Consider the following 21282-nt stretch of genomic DNA (forward strand, 5'->3'; position numbering starts at 1 on the left):
TCCATAGCCCTGCTCACCAGAAACAGCCCAGTTACGAAAAGGCTATGTGTCTAAAGCTCAAACAGATCAAAACAACCCAAAATTGATGAAGACATCAGCCTCCGGTCACTAGCTTCAGATGCAGCATCGTGGAGATACATACTAGTGAGCAGTTCTCATCAAGACTAGAGACTATTGGAGTTCAGCTGAATATAAAGCTAGTTTCGAGAGCCCATTTTAACAATAGTCGCCAGCCGTAACCCTTATGAGTACATCAGAGCGCGATAGGGCAGGGCATAGAAACATTGAAGTGTTTTTCATGGTTTTCAAGATAAATTCTCATAACAAGCAATTAAAGACTATTTCAAGGAGGACAAGCTTCAAACTCTCCCCGTATAAGTGCAGTGATAAGAGGACACAGATCACACACTTTCATTCATAAACACAATTGGGAAGACAAGACACAGGGAAAGAGGCCCTCCTACACGACACACAAACATGCAGCTTTTCTAGCCCATAGCATACTTCTGGGTCCAGCTTCTGGCGGTGGTTTCGTACTTGTTCCGATCAGTTTTGTACATGTGTGCAATCTCTGGCACCAAAGGGTCATCGGGGTTTGGATCAGTCAACAATGAACAGATTGAAAGCAACACCTACACAATAATACCAAACCCAATTAGTTCACTTCCATGCCAAAAAACCATAGGAAGCATCTGCAGCAGAGCAGCTAAACAACATTGATGTTGGGCAAACAATGAGCATTGCACTTTGAGTTAGACAAGGTTGGTAGTTATCAAAAAAATTATTTTTCAAAGCCAAGGTTTAACCTTTTAATAAGCATTTTGCAGACAACAAGAGCAAATCATATGCCAGTAACATAAGTTCCTATTTCAATCACCTCCACCCCAAACTTCTGCTGATTTTCATACTCAAGGAATGTTTTGTGAGGACTATCAGAGAAACTACTGATAAGAATGAGCCAGAGATAGAAGGTAAAAGTTTACCCCACTGGATTTCGTGACAAAAGAGGGTCAGTAGTCCCTGCTATAGCATAATTTACCAGTAGGCGACAATGGTAACAGAAGGCAAGTCTTTGCTAGCTGACATCACAAATGAATTTAACATCATGCCCGACTTGTAACCATATCGCAAAGACCATCACTTTGATTTTCCCGCCATACAAAACAGTTCGATTGCAAGCCACCATGAGCTCCAATTACATGATCTCAAAAACCGAAAAAAGAGCTCATTCACAAGACAGAATCTTCAGCATGAATAGAAGCATCAGCATGCAGGAGATTTTTCTATTAGATTTGGAAATTTAACATTTAAAGAAATATTCTCTATCACAACAGAAGACTCTGTTCCTAGCATTGCTCATTTCTTCCTACCACTTAAGATAAGATTAAATAAGATTCAAGTACCAAATGCATCATATGCTATGGACATAACACTTTGCATTCCAGTAGAAGAATAAGATTCCTCTGCCGGATGCAAATATTCAATAAAACACACATAAAGATGTGAAACTTCATCTACCACACAGGACAAGTGATTTGCACCAAGCATCACTCTTTCCAATAAGCAAATAAAGCTTTAGACTCCAACAAAATTCAACCTTGGAAATAGTGAGGGCAGGGCTCCACTGCTCCTTCAATATGTCAAGGCAAATGCTACCGTTGCTATTGATGTTTGGGTGGAAGACTTTTGTCCTGAATGCAACCTGCACACACCATCAACGGTTATAAGCAAACTCTACAGCCAAGGAGACCACAGGAAACGGGACAAGTTTTTCAGCTATATCCTTGATTTTACAGAAACGGTCTTAGGTACCTGCCCGTGGTAAGCCTAGAAACCACAAGCCCACTCCCCCAAGAAATAACACACACCCGCCCATCCGACTTTAATGTGGCCAAATTCAATGTTATGTCAAAGGTTCACCAGTAATTCCCGAAAACAATGCCTACCACACACAATTATTTAAAACAACATAACTACAGAACAAAGGAGGAGACAAAAATAAAAGTAATGATATGAAGCTGTGGACAATAAATAACTATAGACACAGATTAATAGTGAGAGACTTAATCACGCGATGCTGAGATGGGAAGACTATGGGACATATCACAAGAGAATAGTGAAACTGAGATAAATAGTTTTGCGTAATTATGGAGTTCTCTTATGATAAGAGAAACGCCAAAATCAGTTCTACTTGAATTTGACCACTCAGAGGATCCTTCTACTTGTCAGCAGGCAAAAATGTAATATCCTGGCATAGTTAAAGCTCACAAACACAAATTTAAAAACGTTGAGAAGCCAGTAAGTCTGAGCCTCTGAGGAAGTGATGGGACATGTTTATGTTTCCCAAATGTAGGCTACTGTATAGAACCTTAAACAGAGGGATTTCAGAGTAATTCACTGTAAATACGCAGTTGATTTCCAAGGCAATACTATGGTCATGTTAACAAAGGAGCTAAGAAGTAAACTTTCCAGAAAAAGAAAAAGAGCCCAAAGTCTACAGCTCATAAACTTCTTCTGAATCTCGATACAAACCAAACCATACGTATCAGATGCGTAACTTAGATATCTTTTTTTTAATGATTCATTCAATATGCACACCGAATCTCAAGATTAGCCTAAACAAAAGTTACAAAACTTCACATGGAAAATGTCTGATTACAGAAAAGCCTCAACATATTAGGATATGTAGACTCAGACTGTAGCAATATCTTACTTATTACTCATACATCCCACCCTTTGCAGCAGTGTCACTCCCCCCAAAATGATACAACAAACCAGTCAGACCAAACATCAACCAGATAATTCCAGGAACACAGAAGCTAGCAGAGAAGAAGAGTATGCAAAAGCTCACACAAATATGGAGATTTATTTGAGCAACTGTTAAGCCCACAATAACAAATGGAAAAGGAACATAGCAGCAGCAGCAGCAAAAGCACTATGCAAAATCTTTTGATGCAATGATCACAGCGATTGTTACTACCTTCGGTGGTTTAAATGGATAGTCTGGTGGGAAATGAATTGTGACTAGAAACACACCACCGGCATATGGACTGTCTGGTGGACCCATAATTGTCGCTTGCCAATGGAACATGTCTTCTGCGACTGGACCTGAAGATAATGAACCAGCTTCCATGAATCTAAAATTGATGCGGTATAGCAATAATACAAAATATTTCACAGAAAATATGACACTAAAGTTCATCATAGACTGATAAAAAAGTATAGTGTGACAGAACCACAGCCAAAGGATAACGTAGGCAAAATACAGTCGGAAGTAGAAACTAAAAAGTAAAGGTACACTAGACAGAAAAATCTTTAGTTATAGAGAAAAATCCACCAATTGTGAACACTTTGAAGATGGAAGTGGCTCTCAGCTTGGTTTCATCAGGAAAAGAAACATAGCACCACACAAAGGAAAGCATTCAAATCCCAGATAAAGCAAGTGACAAGACATCACCTCGAGTTCACAATTTAACTCTCCTAGTTCAGCATGGCAATAACTGCAAATGCAGAATTATAGATGAATAGGAGAGAACAAATAATTTGCAGCCCATATGTTTCCATGGATCAAGAGTGAGGCCGAATATATTGTGTCAATGCTTTTATAGGAAGAGAATCCCCCATGTAAAGCACATAGGTATCCAAGTAAGACCATTTTCCATACATAAGGTCGGCCCAATCCATGACAACCTCATGAAATATTCACATAACCACTGGAAGCAGGTTTCATGCCTACGAGCCTTCAACTGAAAAAAGACATTGCATAGCACCCATAATTTACCTCCTTTGATCAGACCAAGAAACATCTAAGCATCACAAAACGTCATAATTACCTCATGTTTTCATGCATGGTTGGTGGACACACTGTAACAACCCAGAAAAAATCACACTTTCCTACATTCCTACTAGGCAAAGACAATTCAACCTTTGAGACCAAGCAAAACAGGCCCGGTAGAGATCCATTCATAAGCTCAGACAACGGAATCCCAACCAAAAGTGAGGGAAGCCCATAAACATGCAACAGGAAATCAAGCAGAGCCACAGCAATTCCACAAATATTCCTCGACCGAAGTCCAACAACAAGCTTAGATCTCCTCCTCCACGAGGTACCCACATGAACATACGAATCGCAACCACCGCAAAAGCATTCACCGAGAAAGCCGACCGAGAATCGAGCCATCAGATCACCCAAAAACGAGGTACAGCAACCAGACAATGAGTAAGCGAGATCTGGAATGAGTTTAGGGAGTACCAGCGCTGCAAGAGGTAGGAGGATCCTTCTGGAGATCCTTGAGCTCCTTCAAGATCCGCTTCGAAGCCATCGCGTCTCGAATCAGACCCTAACAGATCTCCCCAAAGGAAAACAGCAAAAAAGACCCACCTTCTCAATATCAACGAACAAATCAACACGAAAACAGGAACGAAGCGACCGCCCAGAGACCCCAAGAGAGAGAGAGAGAGAGAGAGAGAGAGAGAGAGAGGCTACCTTGAGATCCTCCTGGTTTATTATTTGGTTTGCGTTCTGCGAGACAGAGAGAGAGAGGAGGAGGAGGAGAAATGGAGTGGGTTGAAGAAAAGACTTTTTCTTGCATGATCTCGTACGGGAGGTCGTAGAGTTGCCGTCGTCAGCTACTCTACGATTGGTTCCCCCTAAACTGGGCCCATCTGTGATCAACGTCTCTGATGCCTCTGTTAGTCGGAGGTGGGACCCCGCCGATTCCTTTGCTTTTTACCGGTTGACCCGAGGCGGAGGCGTTTCTGCCCTTCGGTGATTATTACGACTTCTCTAACCTGATCAAGCGGTAACCGGGTGTTCCCCTCTTGGCACTTATGATTTCAGTAATTTTGAAAAATTGTTACCACTACGGTCTGACAGCACTCTCATACATATCATACTTTTCAAAAATGCCACATTATTATATAAATGTTGAGAAAAAATTTTCTATAAAAATGTCATATCACATATCGCGTCTAATGGAGTTAATTTTATGTGATCTGATATACATAGATAAATCAATACGAGTGATACTTTGAGTGCCCTCCATTTCACGCGGTCTTTGGTCGAGTTTCGCTAATAACTTAGCATTTCTTATTCTTGCTGAGTTTAATCGTTATATGTACTTCCTTTTGTATTAAATCGATTGGATTTTCCGCTAAGAAATAATTTGAGGCTAATACTCTAAGCCATAACATCAATGGCCATGTCTTTTCGGCAACGCAATATCGATTTCTAATCTTTACTCTTAATGGAAATATCCCACATCACTTAATAAATAGGATTTATATGCTCTTCATATAGATATAATATTCCTCCATCTATTGGTTGGAACTTTTAAATTGGACTTTCGAACATGACATCCTACCCAAGTTGTTAATCGTATTCAACAGGTCACCCAAGAGGAAGGGAGAAAATTCGAACGCCGAGCCTCCGCGATCCAATGAACTCCAGTAGCCACATGATGCACTTTGAAACCTACTCTACAGACATTATGTGGAACAATGACAAGCAGATTTTATATTTGCTCAGCAGCAAACAACACTAGTGCCAAAATGTGAAATTGAATTCATAGTGACAAGCATTCATTGAGTACTTCATGCAGTAGACGCAATCCCTGATGCCTTTGCATTGCTAAAAGAAGGAGAGTTTGATCCCGACTAGAGAGAGAGAGAGAGAGAGTACACAAAATCTTCCGCAGGCAACAAGAATATGAATTATGAAACAGGTATGAACTCAAGTATGGCGGCTGACATGGACACCAAGCTAATGAAGCCAGCAAAACAAGAAACCAAACTATAGCGCCTGAAGGCAAAAAGGGCCAAAAAAGAAAAAGGAAAGATCAACTCAAAGTCCTATAATGTGGGTGACAACTCGGTGCCAACCGCCGGTTGCGGCGGGGACAAAGTCCCAGATTTGTTCTCCAGGGTGTGGCTGCTGCTCCTGACATTTTCAATCAACTTCACTAGATCAGGCATTTTAGGCCTCTGATCGGGCAACCTCGCCACGCATGACATCGCTATCTGCAGCATCTCCACCATTTCCTCTTCTATGTTCGGGTACCTCATTAGCTCTATGTCGAAGACTTCGGCCGTCCACTCCTCTCGCACGACTGAGTGGACCCACCTCACCAAGTGCATGATCTCGTCCCCACCATCACCACCACCTGTACTCCCGTGGATCGGGGACTTTCCTGTTAAGAGCTCGAGTAGCATCACACCAAAGCTGTACACATCTGAAGGTTGCGTGGCTTTTCGGGTGTCTGTGACCTCCGGAGCACGGTAACCAGTGGCACGAGAGAGAGGTGCAGCCAGCCCGCTCATTACAGTGGCTAGTCCTAGGTCGGAGATGCAACCGTATCGTTCAGCATTGACAAAGATATTCAAGGACTTGATGTTGCCATGAACGAGCTTCCCATTGTTCTGGAGATGGATATGAGAAAGCCCTCTTGCTGCGCCAATGGCAATTCTCATGCGGGTGTCCCAATCCAGAGGGTTCCTACCTTCTCCTCGTTTACCTGTGAGAGAAGCACCGCTCAAGCCATCAAGCAATTTACGGATATGGAGCTCATCTGATAAAACAGAGGCCATCAATTTGAAAATAGATCGCACAACTGGAAATATCTGAACAGAAGCATTTAAAAAGGGCTTAAAATCCACTTTACAGCATTGATATAGCATGAATTGTTAGAGTTTTCTGCTTTAATTTATTTGAGTTGATGATGTTAAGATGATCATCCAGGCTCCGGTCTTTTTTTGAAATGCTGCTCCAAGACTCTGTAATCCATTTTAGAAAAGACTAGTGTCATGCAAGAGCAACTTTATCTCATCAGATGAGATCACACTGTCGGTTATCATGAGTGTTTCAAGGTAATCGAGAAGAAAACAGACCGGATCCCATCATTCATATATTCCTGATGGATGCAGAAGTGTAAACATGACACGAACTATTAGCGATAGCAATTTTAAAACGAAGAGACAAAACCAATATGCAAATATATGTGCTATTTAAAGACCTGGCATATTCTCCGCTAATGCTACATTTTCGCCAAAACTGACGATGAACTGCTCCCTTCAGAAGTAGCTACTTGGCAGGAAACACCTTAACAATTAGGAACAACAAGATCGATGCACTTGCAAAAAGAGACATACGCATCACATCACCAAAAAGACAGAATTTCAATGAGAATATTGCTTGCAGAATCATTTGGACAATTCACTAGCTATCGTCGGTATCTAGCACGTCCTTCTTTATGAGGGGGTTCTTTGTAAGACTCCAAGATTGCTCAGTTATGCATCAATCATGACACCCAAATTTCAATATATTTCATCCTTCCTAACACATGAAACATGATTTGTCGAACATAACAAAACCACGAAGGTACTAAGATGGTTTGAGATTATTTGCAGCAGGATCCGAGGTAAAGGCGCTAAGCCAAGCATGAGCAAGCACGTGGCATAGATACCAACTTGATGTAAACATAATTGAAGCATTTTCTATTTTCCATTAACTTTCGAAATGAACAGATGTACCATCTGATGCCTGAGAACACATGCATTTGACAGAAAATTGGTCTAAGTCAATTGGTATTACATACTAAGCACTACAATCTGGCGCTATCATGAGTTTGTCGGTCAAAGTTAGTTTACCATCGGCAGACATTTTGAAGCACTCATAAGCTAGAAACTCAGAAAATGTGCACAATATGTTGGCGTTTTGAGCATTGATAAATCTAATGCAACTTTGAAGACCTTGACCCTCCTTCAATAAGAATGAATATTAGTAGAAGCATAGAGAAAACTGAATGGTACAGAGGTTTTAGAGTTTAGACCAAGATCCATGTGATCAGATACCAAAGGCCAAACCTAGTTTGACTTCAAGAACCTATTGTCCTTATCCAATCGTCCCACGCCCTGGAATTCAGGAACTATTCTCCTTTATTAAATTCGAAGTTTCTCTGACGTTCTAGCCAGCTTTAGTTTATCCATCAATATCCATTCAACTGGCTTCCCAGTACAGCATAGCTCCAGCTTTGCCCACCAATGCCGGTCTCAACACTCTGCCAGTCCTACCAATGATGTTCATGATACTGATGGGCAGATTCAAATGGATTCCATCTGATACTTATGCATGTAGTCACACTTAAAGATAAAGATTACAACCTACAATAACACTAAACCCACATTATCTCCATAACATAAGAGCACTTGTGCTGTTTTACCATGTGTAGAATTGTCTCTAAGTTGGAATCTTAATCACTAGCACTTCCTGCAGAACTTGACCGCAAATAAATGCTGAATTTCAGTAATGACAAGCACATGACTTGGGCAAATTGAGCTTACCGTGCAGCTTAGCAGAGACACTCCCTTCACTGTAGTAATCGTGAACAATTAGCTTCTCTTCTTTGGAGTAGTAATAAGCTTTCAACTCCACAACATTCTCGTGCCTGATTCTGCCAACAATCTCCATGTGCTGCTCAAAATCCCGCTTCCCAACTGCAACCTCCTTCAACCTCTTCACAACCACGGTGGTTGCATCTTCCAAGGCCGCCTTATAAGCCGTGCCAAACGTCCCCTTGCCCAACACCTCGGCTGACGCCCTCAACAAGTCCTCCAAATCAAACGCATAGCTACACCCCTCAAAGAACACTAGTTTGTTATTCGCTTCTTGATTCCTTGAGACCTCTTTGTCCGGCGACATCTCTGCCTTCGGTAGCTTCCCGGTGGAACGATCCTCAGTCGCTCTTCTTCTTCCTTTCGAGCAGTAAAATAGCAGCAGAACACCAACTGCCAATATAACCAACGCACAACCAGCAATAACAATTCCTAAAAACGCGCTCTCACTAAGCTTCCCTCCATTTCTGGTTCTTGGCTCAGAAGAAGGTGAGATGGCAGGAGAGAGCTCAGAATTTTGCATTGAAACATTGTTGCCAACGAAAGCTGAACTTGGAAAATGCTCAAGTGACTTAGGAACGCTCCCACTCAAATTATTGTGGGACAAATTTAGCAACCTCAAATTGGGCAACTGAAAATCAGGAATTTCACCAGAGAGCAAATTACTTGCAAGATTCAAACCCTCCAGCTGAGTCAAGCTGGATATTGAACTGGGGATACTCCCATTGAACCCATTGTGGGACAAATTAACGATCGTCAAGTTCTTCCACACCGAGAAATCCTCCGGCAATGGCCCAGAGAAATTATTGAACTGAAGATAGAGAAAGGACAAGTTCTTCAGATTCGTGAAATCCGGAGGGAAGTTACCGCTAATGCCATTAGATCTGAGGCTGAGAATCTGTAAGGCGGATAGGCGGCTGAGGGTGTTTGGTGGGATCGGGCCCTGGAAGCCGACGCCGGGCAACCGGACGGCCACGACTCGGGAACTGTCGCCGCTGCAGGTGACTCCTACCCAGTGGTCGCACACAGGGGAGTCCTCGCTCCAGTTGAGGTAGCGAGAGTGAGGCAGATTGTTGACGAAGTCGAGCAGAGCTTGCTTATCATCAACTGGCTCAGCATTTGCTCGCAATGTAACTAGACCCAGATAAAAAACCGAAGCCAAAATGCCCAGAGCTTGCATTTTCGTTCTTCTGCTAAAGAGGAAAAAAGAAAAAAACCCAAACTTGATGCCCAAAAACGAACGGTTTCTGCAACTTCTGCTTCTCTTACACTCGCACCAGCCTCAAGAAAGGAAGAAACTGTCGAAACACGTTTAGAAAAAGGAACAAGAACGTGAGACTGAGACTGAGACCGAGGAAGAGAGAGAGAGAGAGAGAGAGAGAAAAGAGAGTGAATTACGAGAACAATGTCTTCTGATAAAGCACGGTGGAGTAGGGACTTTGGAAACAGCTCTCTTCTGGCACATGAAAAGGAAGGTGGGCAAGTTGGGCGCTTTGAGATAATGCAGTAGCGTCAAATGACGTTCTTGAATCTCCAACTAAAGCAGAGCTGGATTGGAGCTTCTTTTTGTTTGTTGGCGCTTTAGCTTTTTGTATGGAAATGGTTAAAAAAGAACTCCGGGACTCCCCAGCTAGGACGAGCGACCGAGAGAAAGCTCAACCAATAGGGTTCCGAGATAGAGACCCGAGCGCCCCCAGAAAGTAAACGCAGAAGTCAGCTAAAAACAGTTAAAGCCTAACCACATGTATTGTAGTGTGAATCAACAGTTCCCGCAAAACTCCAAAATGTTCATGTTTTCAACCTTCAAAGCCTAAATGGCGTGTGCAGAATTGCTTCACCAGCCCATACAGCTAGCTTCTGAAAGGGAGAAGGCAGAGCTGTAATCCTTCCTGGTGCAGCGACAATGGCTGCGAGAGAGAAAGGAGCTTCCTTTTGATTTGATCAGCAGGAAGACGGGAGCTTCAGTGCAGTGCAGTGCTGTGCAGCGAGGTTAATGGCGAAGAGGGCTTAGCCCCGAATTGAGAGAGAGACAGGAGAGGCAGAGAGAAGAGCCACAACGGCTTCATATCTTTATTGTTTAACGCAATTATTGATCAATAATTACACTCAATTTTATGATGGGCTTATAAAACGGGGTCTAGTCAATTTTGCGAAAAATTCGATTTTGGTTTGTCCGGCTGCGAGAACAGTCGGCGCATTTACCGATCTCGACTAAGATTCATCTCTATGTGACTCGAATTTTAACAGAAGAGTGATTTAGACAGTGCCCCAGTTTCAAGCATCGAGCGAAATGGCACTGCCTATCGGGGAGATGGTTTCGGCACAAAACAACATTCCTCGTTGGTTCTACGTTCCGTTGCACGCAGACACGTTATGACACGGGAATAACGGTGAAGGAGGCGCGTCCAGAAGGGAAGCCGCTCGCCGACGGGCGCCCGGGAATGCGACGGGGTTAGTTATGACAGCGCCAAAAAACGCGGGTCCCATTGATTGATGAGGTGACCGGACGAGGGAGACTAACAATTTTGGTCTGTTGGTGGTGGTGGTGGTGGGTGCGGTCTGATCAATCTGTCGTTCAGTCATTGGGCCCTCGAAAGGCGGCTTCAAATTTCCAACATTCAACCCACCGAAAATTTATTTAAGTGATGTCTTTTGGGCGTTGACTTTTTAATTTGCGTATTTTGGCATTTTGGAAATACGAAATCCCTTTCACGAGTACATTTTCGATACTGCTCTAGGCTAAGCTCTTTGGGGCCTTAAACCAAGCTTTGTTGATGCCAATTTAAGTTCATCATTCACAGAACGAAGCATTTAGAAACAAGACATGATGAAAAAGAATTCGAACTCAAAGCGAATTCTTTAATATGAGATCTTCTACGCGCTTTGCTTTTTAGTAGGCTTATCTAAAATAATTGAGTGGATCTACTTCTGTATTACGAGAACTTGATGATCGAATCCGCCTAAATAGAGAAAAGATTCGACTTTGGTGTTGAAAAGAATGACGTCCAGCAGCCCTTCTTCTTTGGGCACGTGTTTATCTTAGCTAAATTTGTCCGTGACTTGAGACATGGCAATTGAATTAAAATTAAAGATAAATGCAAAGTTTCTATCCACCAGAGACTAGCTTTTAGGAAAATTTTAGTGCTCCCAACCATCTCTCTCTTCAATTGGAAAACCTTCATTATTTCTTTCAAAAGAAAGGCACTCCTTGATTTTCTAGATCGCCGACTGCCGCTTAACGGATAAAGCAACTAGTCGACGATCCTTTAATTTTGCTTAATAGGTATGCCATCGACGCCCTTGGAGCTTAGGATTTCCATTTTCAATTTGACTTGTCCAAGAGCGCGCTACTCTTGGGCCTCCATTTACCCATTTGGACGACCACTTCTCACCGCCGGGTCGTGCTTTCGATGCCCGGCATGTCAACATGCATCGGCAACTTGTTCCGGTTGCCTAAGTCACTAGCTTAAAATAGGTTCTGTTCTTCAGCTCTTTCATTCATAAAGCATAGTGAAGTGTTCTTAGGGTTTTAGAATGGGAGCAAACAAAGTTTCCAGTTGCCGATCATCGATTGTGGTGGTTGATTGACATGACAAATTATCACACAATTTGCAAACTTTGTTTGTCCATCTGTAACAAAATACAGATTTGTTCATTAAGAATTAACATTCTTCGGCATATGTAGCTCGTTCCCACAAAGAAACATTAAAAAAGGATGACCCCATGTGAAAACGAGGCCGAGGTACATATTCAAGGCCATTTTTGTCCATCGCCTTCAAAGCATATAAAAATCGTGGCATTGACGACTCAATGAGACTCCTGGGATATATTAACCTTGCCTCTACAAGGAATGGAAGTGTGGATGAATCGACTTCAGATTTATCTTTCTTCTTATAAGATTAAGAACATGAATTGAGCATCCCTTTCACAAAAACTCTATGATAAGTTCACTCGGAAGCTAGTTTTTTAGTCATCTAAATAACCCCAAATGTATTTTATTCATGATGCCAAATTTACCCTATGTTAGTTCTCCGTTTGAGATTTGGGTAATACCAAGAAAAACCTCAATTAATAGGCAAGTGACAAATGAAGCCTAAAAATTCTAAATAGGTACACCCAAAAGGAATTGTTTTCCTGAACTCAACAATTTGATGATAAAAATTTAACAAGGAAACTAATAAATGGTAATTTTGTCATGAGGGAAAGCAGTCTTAATCGATTTGTTGATCAAAAAATTATTTTGTGGTAAATTTATCACATGTATCAATTTGGGGTTTCCGTGCTATTGAAAGGAGGATTCATTCTTTAAATGATTATTAAGGGCGATTTTTGGTTTTCAATGGAAAGTCGAGGCTCCAAAAGATAATGTCATTATGCATGATGTTGATGAAGAATTTGAATTTTCAGTTGGTATGATTTGTTTCTAATAAGGATAAAGCTTCATAATACATACAATGCACTACTACAATTTGCAGATGATTTGTAGTGCAAAAAGAACCTTAAAATAAAATAAAAACAACAGCAACGAAATAGTTGCAAACATACACGTTTGGTAAGCTGTAGAAGGGACACTATACCAACGGTACGGCATGAGCAAATGCTAAGTTTGGTAGTTCGACTAAAATTGCCTACTTAGGATGTGTTTGACTTGCTACCGAAAATAGGAAAAAAGTTCGAATATAATAATGGTTACTAGCTAAGACCTATTCAGGTGGCTGATTCCATGGCAGAGGTGGAACCTAAAGGTAAATGGTTTTTTTTATGTTCCTAGTATCAATGGGATGAAATGTCTTTCACAACTTCCATTCTAAAAGAACATCTCAAAGGAGGTAAAAAAATAAACAACAATCCTTTCATTAACTTTAATTACCACTGTTTATATATTTGAATTTCTTTTCAATCCTATAGTATATATTGATATAGGAATGTATAGTACTTATGTTTAATACATATGTCTAGGTGTACTTAGTATAGCATGTTGTTTAATACCATCTACCTATTATAGGCCATCCTTCTAGGGGAAAAAAATAAATAAAAACTAGAGGAAAAATAACAGAAAATTAGTCAATAAAAATGAAGTAGGCCAAGACAATATCGAAGCATAATCCTTTTCGATAAGGACATCCAATGATCTATGTTTGTGGAATTTCATATATATACATGGTGCATTTCTATTTAAATGACCATACACTTCTTTTCGATTTTGCCCCGTTAATGTTCTCGCATATAAATGTGCTTTTGATTCTACAATCCACAAAGACAACGCAAATTGATAGAATGGTTAATATACCCCCGGAAGATTCATTTGACCACCTGGTACCCTTTGTTATGCTTTCCCATGCTTGGAAAGCTCAAAATGGCATTCATCTTCCGCCAGATAATCATTTGATCCAAGAATCACGAGCATGCTTTGACTTTGCACATGCTAATAATTCCAGCGCAGTATGGGTAGATGGCAACCAATGGTTTGACGGCTTTCATTATCAGCAACAAGAGGAGCAAATGCAGCGTCCTTCAGGGACACGAGATTGAATGTCGGCAGCTCTTTCGTCTACAGAAGAAAATGACACGAGTGGTCATGGGCATTTAAGGAAGATGATGTGCAGTTGAAGGCTTTGTCCTAATGGCTATGCCGGAAGCAATAGACTCCTAAGCAGAATAGTTGAAGTTGTTGGTTTCGAAGTGAAGGTTGGCATAATTAGGAATATGCAACAATCATCAAATTTTGGCATTTGGAATTGTAACCTAGCTATCAATCTTATTATTGAATATGATTGTGGCAATGTAGTAGGAGATCGCACCTTCATGGCTTCTTCTTTTGGCGGAATGAATGAAATCCTCAATCGGAGCGAAAAGTCGACTTTGACCGTAGAGACAACTCCCATCCTTCTAGAATGTCTTCATATTCTGAACCGAGTTAGGCTCGCAGCTTCGTTCAACTACTTTTCTAGAGACGCAAACCAAGTAGTCCATTGGATCTTCCAAGCTTATAGACGGCAATACTTGCCCGATGATTGGACCTCCTCTCCTTCTTTTCTACTTCAGGTTTTGCTTTCTTCGGAGGCCCATCTATCTTGTACTTTTCGCCCTCCATGATAAGTAAAATATAAGTAAAAGTTGAAGGACCAAAAAAAAAAAAAAGAAAGAAATACGAAATCCCTTTCGTATGTAAATTTGATAGCGCTTGCAACTTTTTGAATTTTAAACCGACCTTTTAGAATTTAAGTTCATCATTCAAAAAACGAAGCGTTTAGAACATGTAAAAATCAGAACTTCGATCGAACGATAGGTCGCAGTGTGTTATGCTCTTTGAATTTTTAGGAAGCTTATCTAAAATAATTGATTGGATCTTTTTTTATGAGAACTTGATGAGTCGATCCGCCTAAATAGAGAAAATATGATGTGGTGTTAAAATGTCACGTACGCCCGCAGCGCGTGTTTATTTTAGCCAAATGTGTCCATCACTTGACACATGGCAATTGAATTAAAATAAAAATAAATGCAAAGTTTCTAACCTCCAGAGACTAGCTTTTGGGAAAATCTAAGTGCCCCCAACCATCTCTCTCTTCAATTAGAAAACCTTCATTATTTCTTTTAAAAAAAATGCTCAATCTTTTACGTTTCCGACTGCCGCTTAACCGCTGCACTTCGAAGACCTTTATTTTTGCTGTGGAGATTGCCACTCGACTGCCCGCAAGTTCTCCATTTTCGCTTTGAAGACCGCCGCTCGACCGCCACGCTTTGAGGACCTCCATTTTCATTTAGAAGACCACCGCTCCACTGCCGGGCTCGCTTCATGCCCTGCATGTCAACATGGATCTGCAACTTGTTCCGGTTTCTGGTCTACAGTTACAACAGGTTCTGTTCTTCAGGTCTTTCTTCATAAAGAGTGGATGTTTTTAGATTTTTGGCGCACAACTTTTGTAGTTGGTGACGATCGATTATGGTGGTTGATTGACATGATAAATTATCAGACAATTTACAAACTTTGTTTGTCCATCTGTAACAAAATACAGATTTGTTCTTGCGAATTAACATTCTTTGGCATATGTAGCTCGTGTGTGACGAAGACACATTCACAAAGGATGATCTTGTGGGAGAGGTACTTATTCAATCCTTACTGTCCATCGCCAAAGCATATAAAAATTCTGGCGTTGACGAGTCAATGAGACTTGGGATATATTGCTCACCTTTTTAGAATAAAACTCGTTTTCAATTTATCTTTTTTCTTAAAAGATTAATACCACGAAAAACTCTACATCGGTACGTCTATGATAAGTTCATCACAAGCTAGTTTTTTTAGCCATCAAAAACCCCTAAATTAGTACATATATGACAAATTTACCCTCTGTTAGTTTCCGTTGAATTTGGTTAATACTAAGAAAAATCCTAAATTAATACACATGTAACAAACAAAGGATAAAAATCCCAAACGGGTACACCCATCAACTTTTTCCAACTCAATAATTTGATGATAAAATCTAACAGAAACTAATTGATGGTAAATTTGTCATAGGTGTACCGGTTTAAAATTTGGTGGTCAAAAAATTATTTTGTGATAAATTTATCACATGTATCAATTTGGGGTTTCTCGTGGTATTAATCATGCTTTAAATGATTACATTTTTTTTTCTAAAAAGTTGAGGCTCCAAAAGATAATGTCATTATGCATGATGTTGATGAAGAATTTGAATTTACAATTGGTATGATTTTTTTAATAAGGATAAAGCTTATAATACATACAATGCATATACAATTTGTAGATGATTTGTAGTGCGAAATGAAAAAAAAAAAAAAAAAAACAACAGCAAAGAAATATTGCAAACATACACGTTTGGTAACTGTGAAGGACACTATACCAACCCTACCTCATGAACAAATGCTAAGTTTGGTAGTTAGAATAAAAGTCTAGATAGGTTGTGTTTGACTTCTACCTATGATAGGATAAAGACGGATATAAAAAAAGATATAAACTTGATAAGAATATTCCATGGTAGAGGTGGAATAAAGGTAAATGATTTTTTTATGTTCATAGTATAACATATATTGTCTTTGAATTCCAATATAAAAAAGAAAACTCAAAATAACAAAATAATAACAATAATTTTCATTTTTAATTATCACTGTTTTGTTTATATATTTGAATTTCTTTTAATCCTATAATATATATTGATATAGGTATGTTTAGTACTTATGTTTAATACATATTTTAGGTATATTAGTATAGTATGTTGTTTAATAACATTATATTAAGGAATGATGAAAGGGAATAAAAAATAAATAAAAAAGAGAGGGAAAAATAACAGAAAATTAGTTAATAAAAATGAAGTAGGCTAGACACTCGAAGCATTATACTTTTCTAAGGTCATCCAATGATTTATGTTTGTGGAATTTCATATATATACATGGCGCATTTCTATTTAAATGACCATACTATTTTTTTCCCGATTTTTTCAGTTAATGTTCTTGCTAATAATGTGCTTTTGACTCTACAATCTACACAACTATGCAGTATGATAGTGAAAGGAAAGGAAGATTCATTTGACACTTACTCTTTGTTATGCTTTCCTATGCTTGGAAGCTCAATATGGCATTCATACGAGACTATGATTTTCTCCAAGAATCACGAGCATGCTTTGATTTGTATTTGAATCTCCCAATGCAGTCTGGGCGGATGCTGACACATGGTTTGAGGCTTTGAGCATCAGCAACAAGAGGAGGAAATGCAGCGTATTCAGGCAGAGAACAGGGCAAATATGCAGTCTACAGAAGAAAATGACACGAGCGTGAAGGGGAAAAGGAAGATGATGTGGAGGTGAAGGATGACCTAATGGCTATGGCGGAAGCAGAGGCTCTGAAGCAGAATAGTTGAAGTTGTTGGTTTCGAAGTGAGTTTGGATTTAGGAATATGCTAACATCAAATTTTGGCATTTGGAATCGTAACATAGCTGATCAATTTTGTCACCGGGTTACTTAACATGTTATAGCAGAGAAGTTACATTTGATGAGTTTCCATTACTTTTGGGAATGAATGATTATAACAGTATTCATACGGATCTGAAAAGTGTTGAGTTTGAGGTAGAGCTACAATGAGAAACTGATGAGGTAGTGAATACTAGTGAAATAATCTACATAGATGGTGCTCATAGCGAGGTAGAGCATGTAAGGCCAACGGTTGTTATAATCCTTGATATTGACAAAGTATGTGTTTGATCTTCTGTCGGATATTGATATAGCAATGATTTTGTTTTATTTGTGGTTTATGAGGTTGTGTCATGAAATTCTTGTAGAGCAGTTAAAGATACAGGTGCAGTTGACATTCTGATGAGGTCCTCCATTTTATTGAAGTTCAAGCGAGGCTTGAACTAAAACGACGTCTTTAGCGGCTGAGCCCATTGGGACCTTGGGAGACTAACAACAAAGTTCGAATTTTAACGAAGCATTGTAATTTGACTCAAACACCGAGTCAAAAATAGAGATTGTTAGAATATCTCTCAAGTTTTAGTCCGAAGCAAAAATATGAATTTCGGAAATAAAAAAATAACAAAGAGAGAAATGACCAAGTTTTCGGAAATCAATTTTCTGAAAGTGAGTTGGAGTCTTCGCCCACTGAAGATGGAAAGTCCAACATGTACTCCAAATTGGACCAATAGTGAATATCTTCTGGCAAAGGCATAAAAGGACTCGATGCATTCTTGATTGATATAACTTGTCGGACTCCACGTTGGAAAAGGAAAGTAAGAATGCGGACTTGGCTGACCGAATCCAACTAGAATAACATGGATTCTGTTTCTCCATGTTGAAGTCGGTTAATTGATGGTTCTTTCTTTATTGGCTATTGGTCTTTTGGTGCTTCAAGTGTTGTTCTTGCCGGTTTTTGAAGCGAAGCTTTGTTTGCGAATTGCATCCAAAAGCTTGAAAATTTTTAGTGCATGAGACGTGAAATCTTATGTTTAAGATTTGTGTAATTCTTTCGTGTGATTAAGAGATTATTTCGTGAGAAATTATGAGCTTAAACACTGCGTGAATTATTGTATATAATTGGGTTCGGGAAACATTAAAAGTGTTTGAGTGACTCGAGTGTGATTTTGTAATCTCCGTTATATCGCTTGACGTATAGTAGAATTTGTTGTTGCTTTGTCTCCATAGATGTAGATCTCTATTTTATTTATTCGATCGTTTGCTTTAAGCAACAAATGTCATGAACTACTTGTGCTGATTAATACAGGATTTAGGATGTTTAGTCTACATGAGTTGGATCTATAGTATGTGTCCGTTTATTATTTCCTACAAAATAACCTTGACAAGTTTATCATGATGCACAATTACTTAGAGGTGAAACTCATTCTTAAGGGCAGAATTTCAAGGGTCATTTTCTTCTTATTGTTGATGATTATTTCTAGCCTAATGTGGAGTCATTACATATATTTAGACTTGTCAAAGGGGTGGGTCGGGTCATAAATGGTCCGACCCAAATTGATCCATTAACATATTTATGACCTGTTTACACGTAGCGCAAATTCTTTGACCCATACTCGACCCGACTCATATTACTAAAGCACTTATATATTTAATCCAATCTAAAAAAAATTACTTCTTATAAATTTTTTAAAAATTTATATTAATAAATGATTGAGGACAAATTTTATATTTTTTTAATTTAAAAAATATGAATTTTCTCATTTATATGAATTTTATCTGATTTTTTTTTCTTCTAAGACCGGCAAGGCTAGCAAAAATTATATAAAAAGTACATTTTTATATTTGTATCATGTTTCCTTGTGGATATGAACATGAAATAATCTAATCCAGGATCAAAGGTTTTTCAGTCTAGTTTTTGTCATGGGATCGGCGAGATTAGTCGCTAAAATTATCAAAGATCATTTTGAAAGAGTGAACCATGAATTTATCCATTCCTCGAAAACCGGCTGAAGAGGATGTTTTATTTTTGTCACCCAAAACAACAATGCATGGAAAAGTTAATTTATTTCGAAACGAAAAGAGAAGATGAGAGAGCATCGTGGTGTGGTCGACCTCACGCTCCGGTTCAGGCCAATTGGTTGAAGTTCATAGGTGCTACGAAGCTCGAGTCCCCGGTGAACAGAATAATGGCAGCTTGGTGGGTCGGATGGAACGGGTCCCGGAGCGATGGTTGTGGTTCGGGCATATGTTGGGGTTGTCATTGGCGAAGCACGGCTTCTCTACATAGACCAATGCGACGATGCAATAAAGCGACGGGCAAGGAGGCAAGCGGTGGCAACAGGTGACCGGCAACCGGGTGGTGGCGGCTTGCGATCGATGGGGTCTACCGATGTGAAAAAGAAATAAAAAAAAGTAAAAAAAAAAGGAAAAAAATAGTAAAAGGAAAAGTAAAAGAAAGGGTAAAGGCCTTTCAAATGGGTTGTCTTAAATGGGTTGTACATGGATTCATAATGAACCCATTTATAACCTATTTATTTTGACCTATTTATTTTCTAACCCATTATGCTGATCTTCTAAGTTTGTTATGACCCATTTAAGTATTTGTGGGTTATTAAATGAGTTTTGAACCCATTTTGACAGGTCTACATATATTTGAAAAGCCCAATTTATCTAGTTTCTGTTGCAATAAGCTTTGCCCTCAAGAGTCTTACGGAGGAAACTATAACTAAATTACTCAGGGCGGCTCAATTCTACTTGGTGACAATGCGTATTGAAATTTGCCTAGATTATAGGGTTATTCAGAATTAAGTCTTTATAAACCTCTTTAGGGCCTCATTGAGAGTTCATATTGTTTTAAGGGTTCATGCAACGAAAATTCTCAAAGCGATATACTTATAACAAATCCATCACAAACTAATATGTGGGTCACCAAAAATTTCAAACCGGTACATCTATGATAAATTTAACCAAACTAAGTTTTGAGTCACCAAAAACCCAGACTACTACATGCATGACACATTTATCCTCCGCTATTTTTCATTAAGTTTACGGTGAAATTGTTGAGTTAGATGACACGTGACAACAACTAAGTTAACCTAGTAAGTCCACATGAAAATGCGGGAGATTAACATATAAATTTCCAAGCACATTTGAGTAGACCTTGTCTTGGTGGTGGAATTTGGTTCATAGAGCTTAATGACGAGAAGACTATTACCATTCATTCGTCAAAAGCACAGGCAAACATATAAATTTATCCTTCTTCATGTTAGGTCAAATGAGTTATTGACATGTATCATCCGGCTCAAGAATTTCACCGAAAAATTTAATGGAAGCTAAAGGAGGGTAATTGTGTCACACGTGTACCTCTTGTCACCACCCACTTCGATCTCTACGTATCAACTAATGAGCTAATGGATTACTAAACCTCCAGGACGTATTTAGCTATGGTCCTCTAGGGCCATAACAAATCGCAAATGGGAGAAAATCGGATTCGATCTTTATATGATCGGTTGCATGTGTATGTGTATGTGCAAAGGAGTCGCTACTAGTCTTTAGGAAAGGTAGACCGGAAACTTTATCGAACGGCCGGGAGAAACCATTCTATTCTACACTAACTAGAGATTTTGGGTTCATGACTTGTTTACGCTAATTAGCTAATTAGCGCCCTTTTGGTACATAACCAGTTAATGTTTCTCAAGCAACCGTGCATTCATCTTATCAATCAAAACCTATCGGGTATCAAACTAGTGCTAGATGATCATGTATAATAATTTTCTATCATTTTCGCGTAATTATCTACTTAAGTCTTACCCTAACATTTAGAAAGTCAATTAACAAGCAATTTTTCTAAATACGGAGCTGTAATTAAACACTCAAGTATTTAAAGCGGCTACCTAATGACTAGAAAGTAAACACGCAAACCAATCAATATAGGTTATAATCCCAAAAAATTGAACCCGAGACATGATCGGG

The 21282-nt window shown here is 39.4% G+C and overlaps 2 protein-coding genes and 1 long non-coding RNA gene across 3 annotated transcripts; 1 reads left to right on the top strand and 2 right to left on the bottom strand.

Moving 5' to 3' along the window:
• Window positions 1-270: 270 nt before the first annotated feature.
• Window positions 271-4631, bottom strand: LOC115740824 (ubiquitin-conjugating enzyme E2 10). Its single transcript, XM_030674420.2, has 5 exons — window positions 4487-4631; window positions 4253-4349; window positions 2981-3108; window positions 1598-1702; window positions 271-632 (listed from the first exon to the last, which is right to left on the bottom strand). The coding sequence occupies exons 2-5, from the start codon at window positions 4320-4322 to the stop codon at window positions 489-491; spliced, it is 447 nt and encodes a 148-aa protein (XP_030530280.1). The 5' UTR covers window positions 4323-4349; window positions 4487-4631; the 3' UTR covers window positions 271-488.
• Window positions 4632-5343: 712 nt separating this feature from the next.
• On the top strand, window positions 5344-5773 carry LOC125316575. Its single transcript, XR_007199701.1, has 2 exons — window positions 5344-5377; window positions 5645-5773. It is a non-coding gene; the product is annotated as an uncharacterized LOC125316575 (long non-coding RNA).
• A 77-nt stretch (window positions 5774-5850) lies between these two features.
• On the bottom strand, window positions 5851-10059 carry LOC115740823 (probable inactive receptor kinase At4g23740). Its single transcript, XM_030674419.2, has 3 exons — window positions 9787-10059; window positions 8338-9686; window positions 5851-6512 (listed from the first exon to the last, which is right to left on the bottom strand). Exons 2-3 carry the CDS (start codon window positions 9566-9568, stop codon window positions 5851-5853), a joined length of 1893 nt encoding a protein of 630 aa, XP_030530279.2. The 5' UTR covers window positions 9569-9686; window positions 9787-10059.
• Window positions 10060-21282: the final 11223 nt, after the last annotated feature.

Source organism: Rhodamnia argentea, chromosome 9 (genome assembly GCF_020921035.1).
Source record: "Rhodamnia argentea isolate NSW1041297 chromosome 9, ASM2092103v1, whole genome shotgun sequence".
In the NCBI taxonomy this organism is placed as follows: Eukaryota; Viridiplantae; Streptophyta; class Magnoliopsida; order Myrtales; family Myrtaceae; genus Rhodamnia; species Rhodamnia argentea.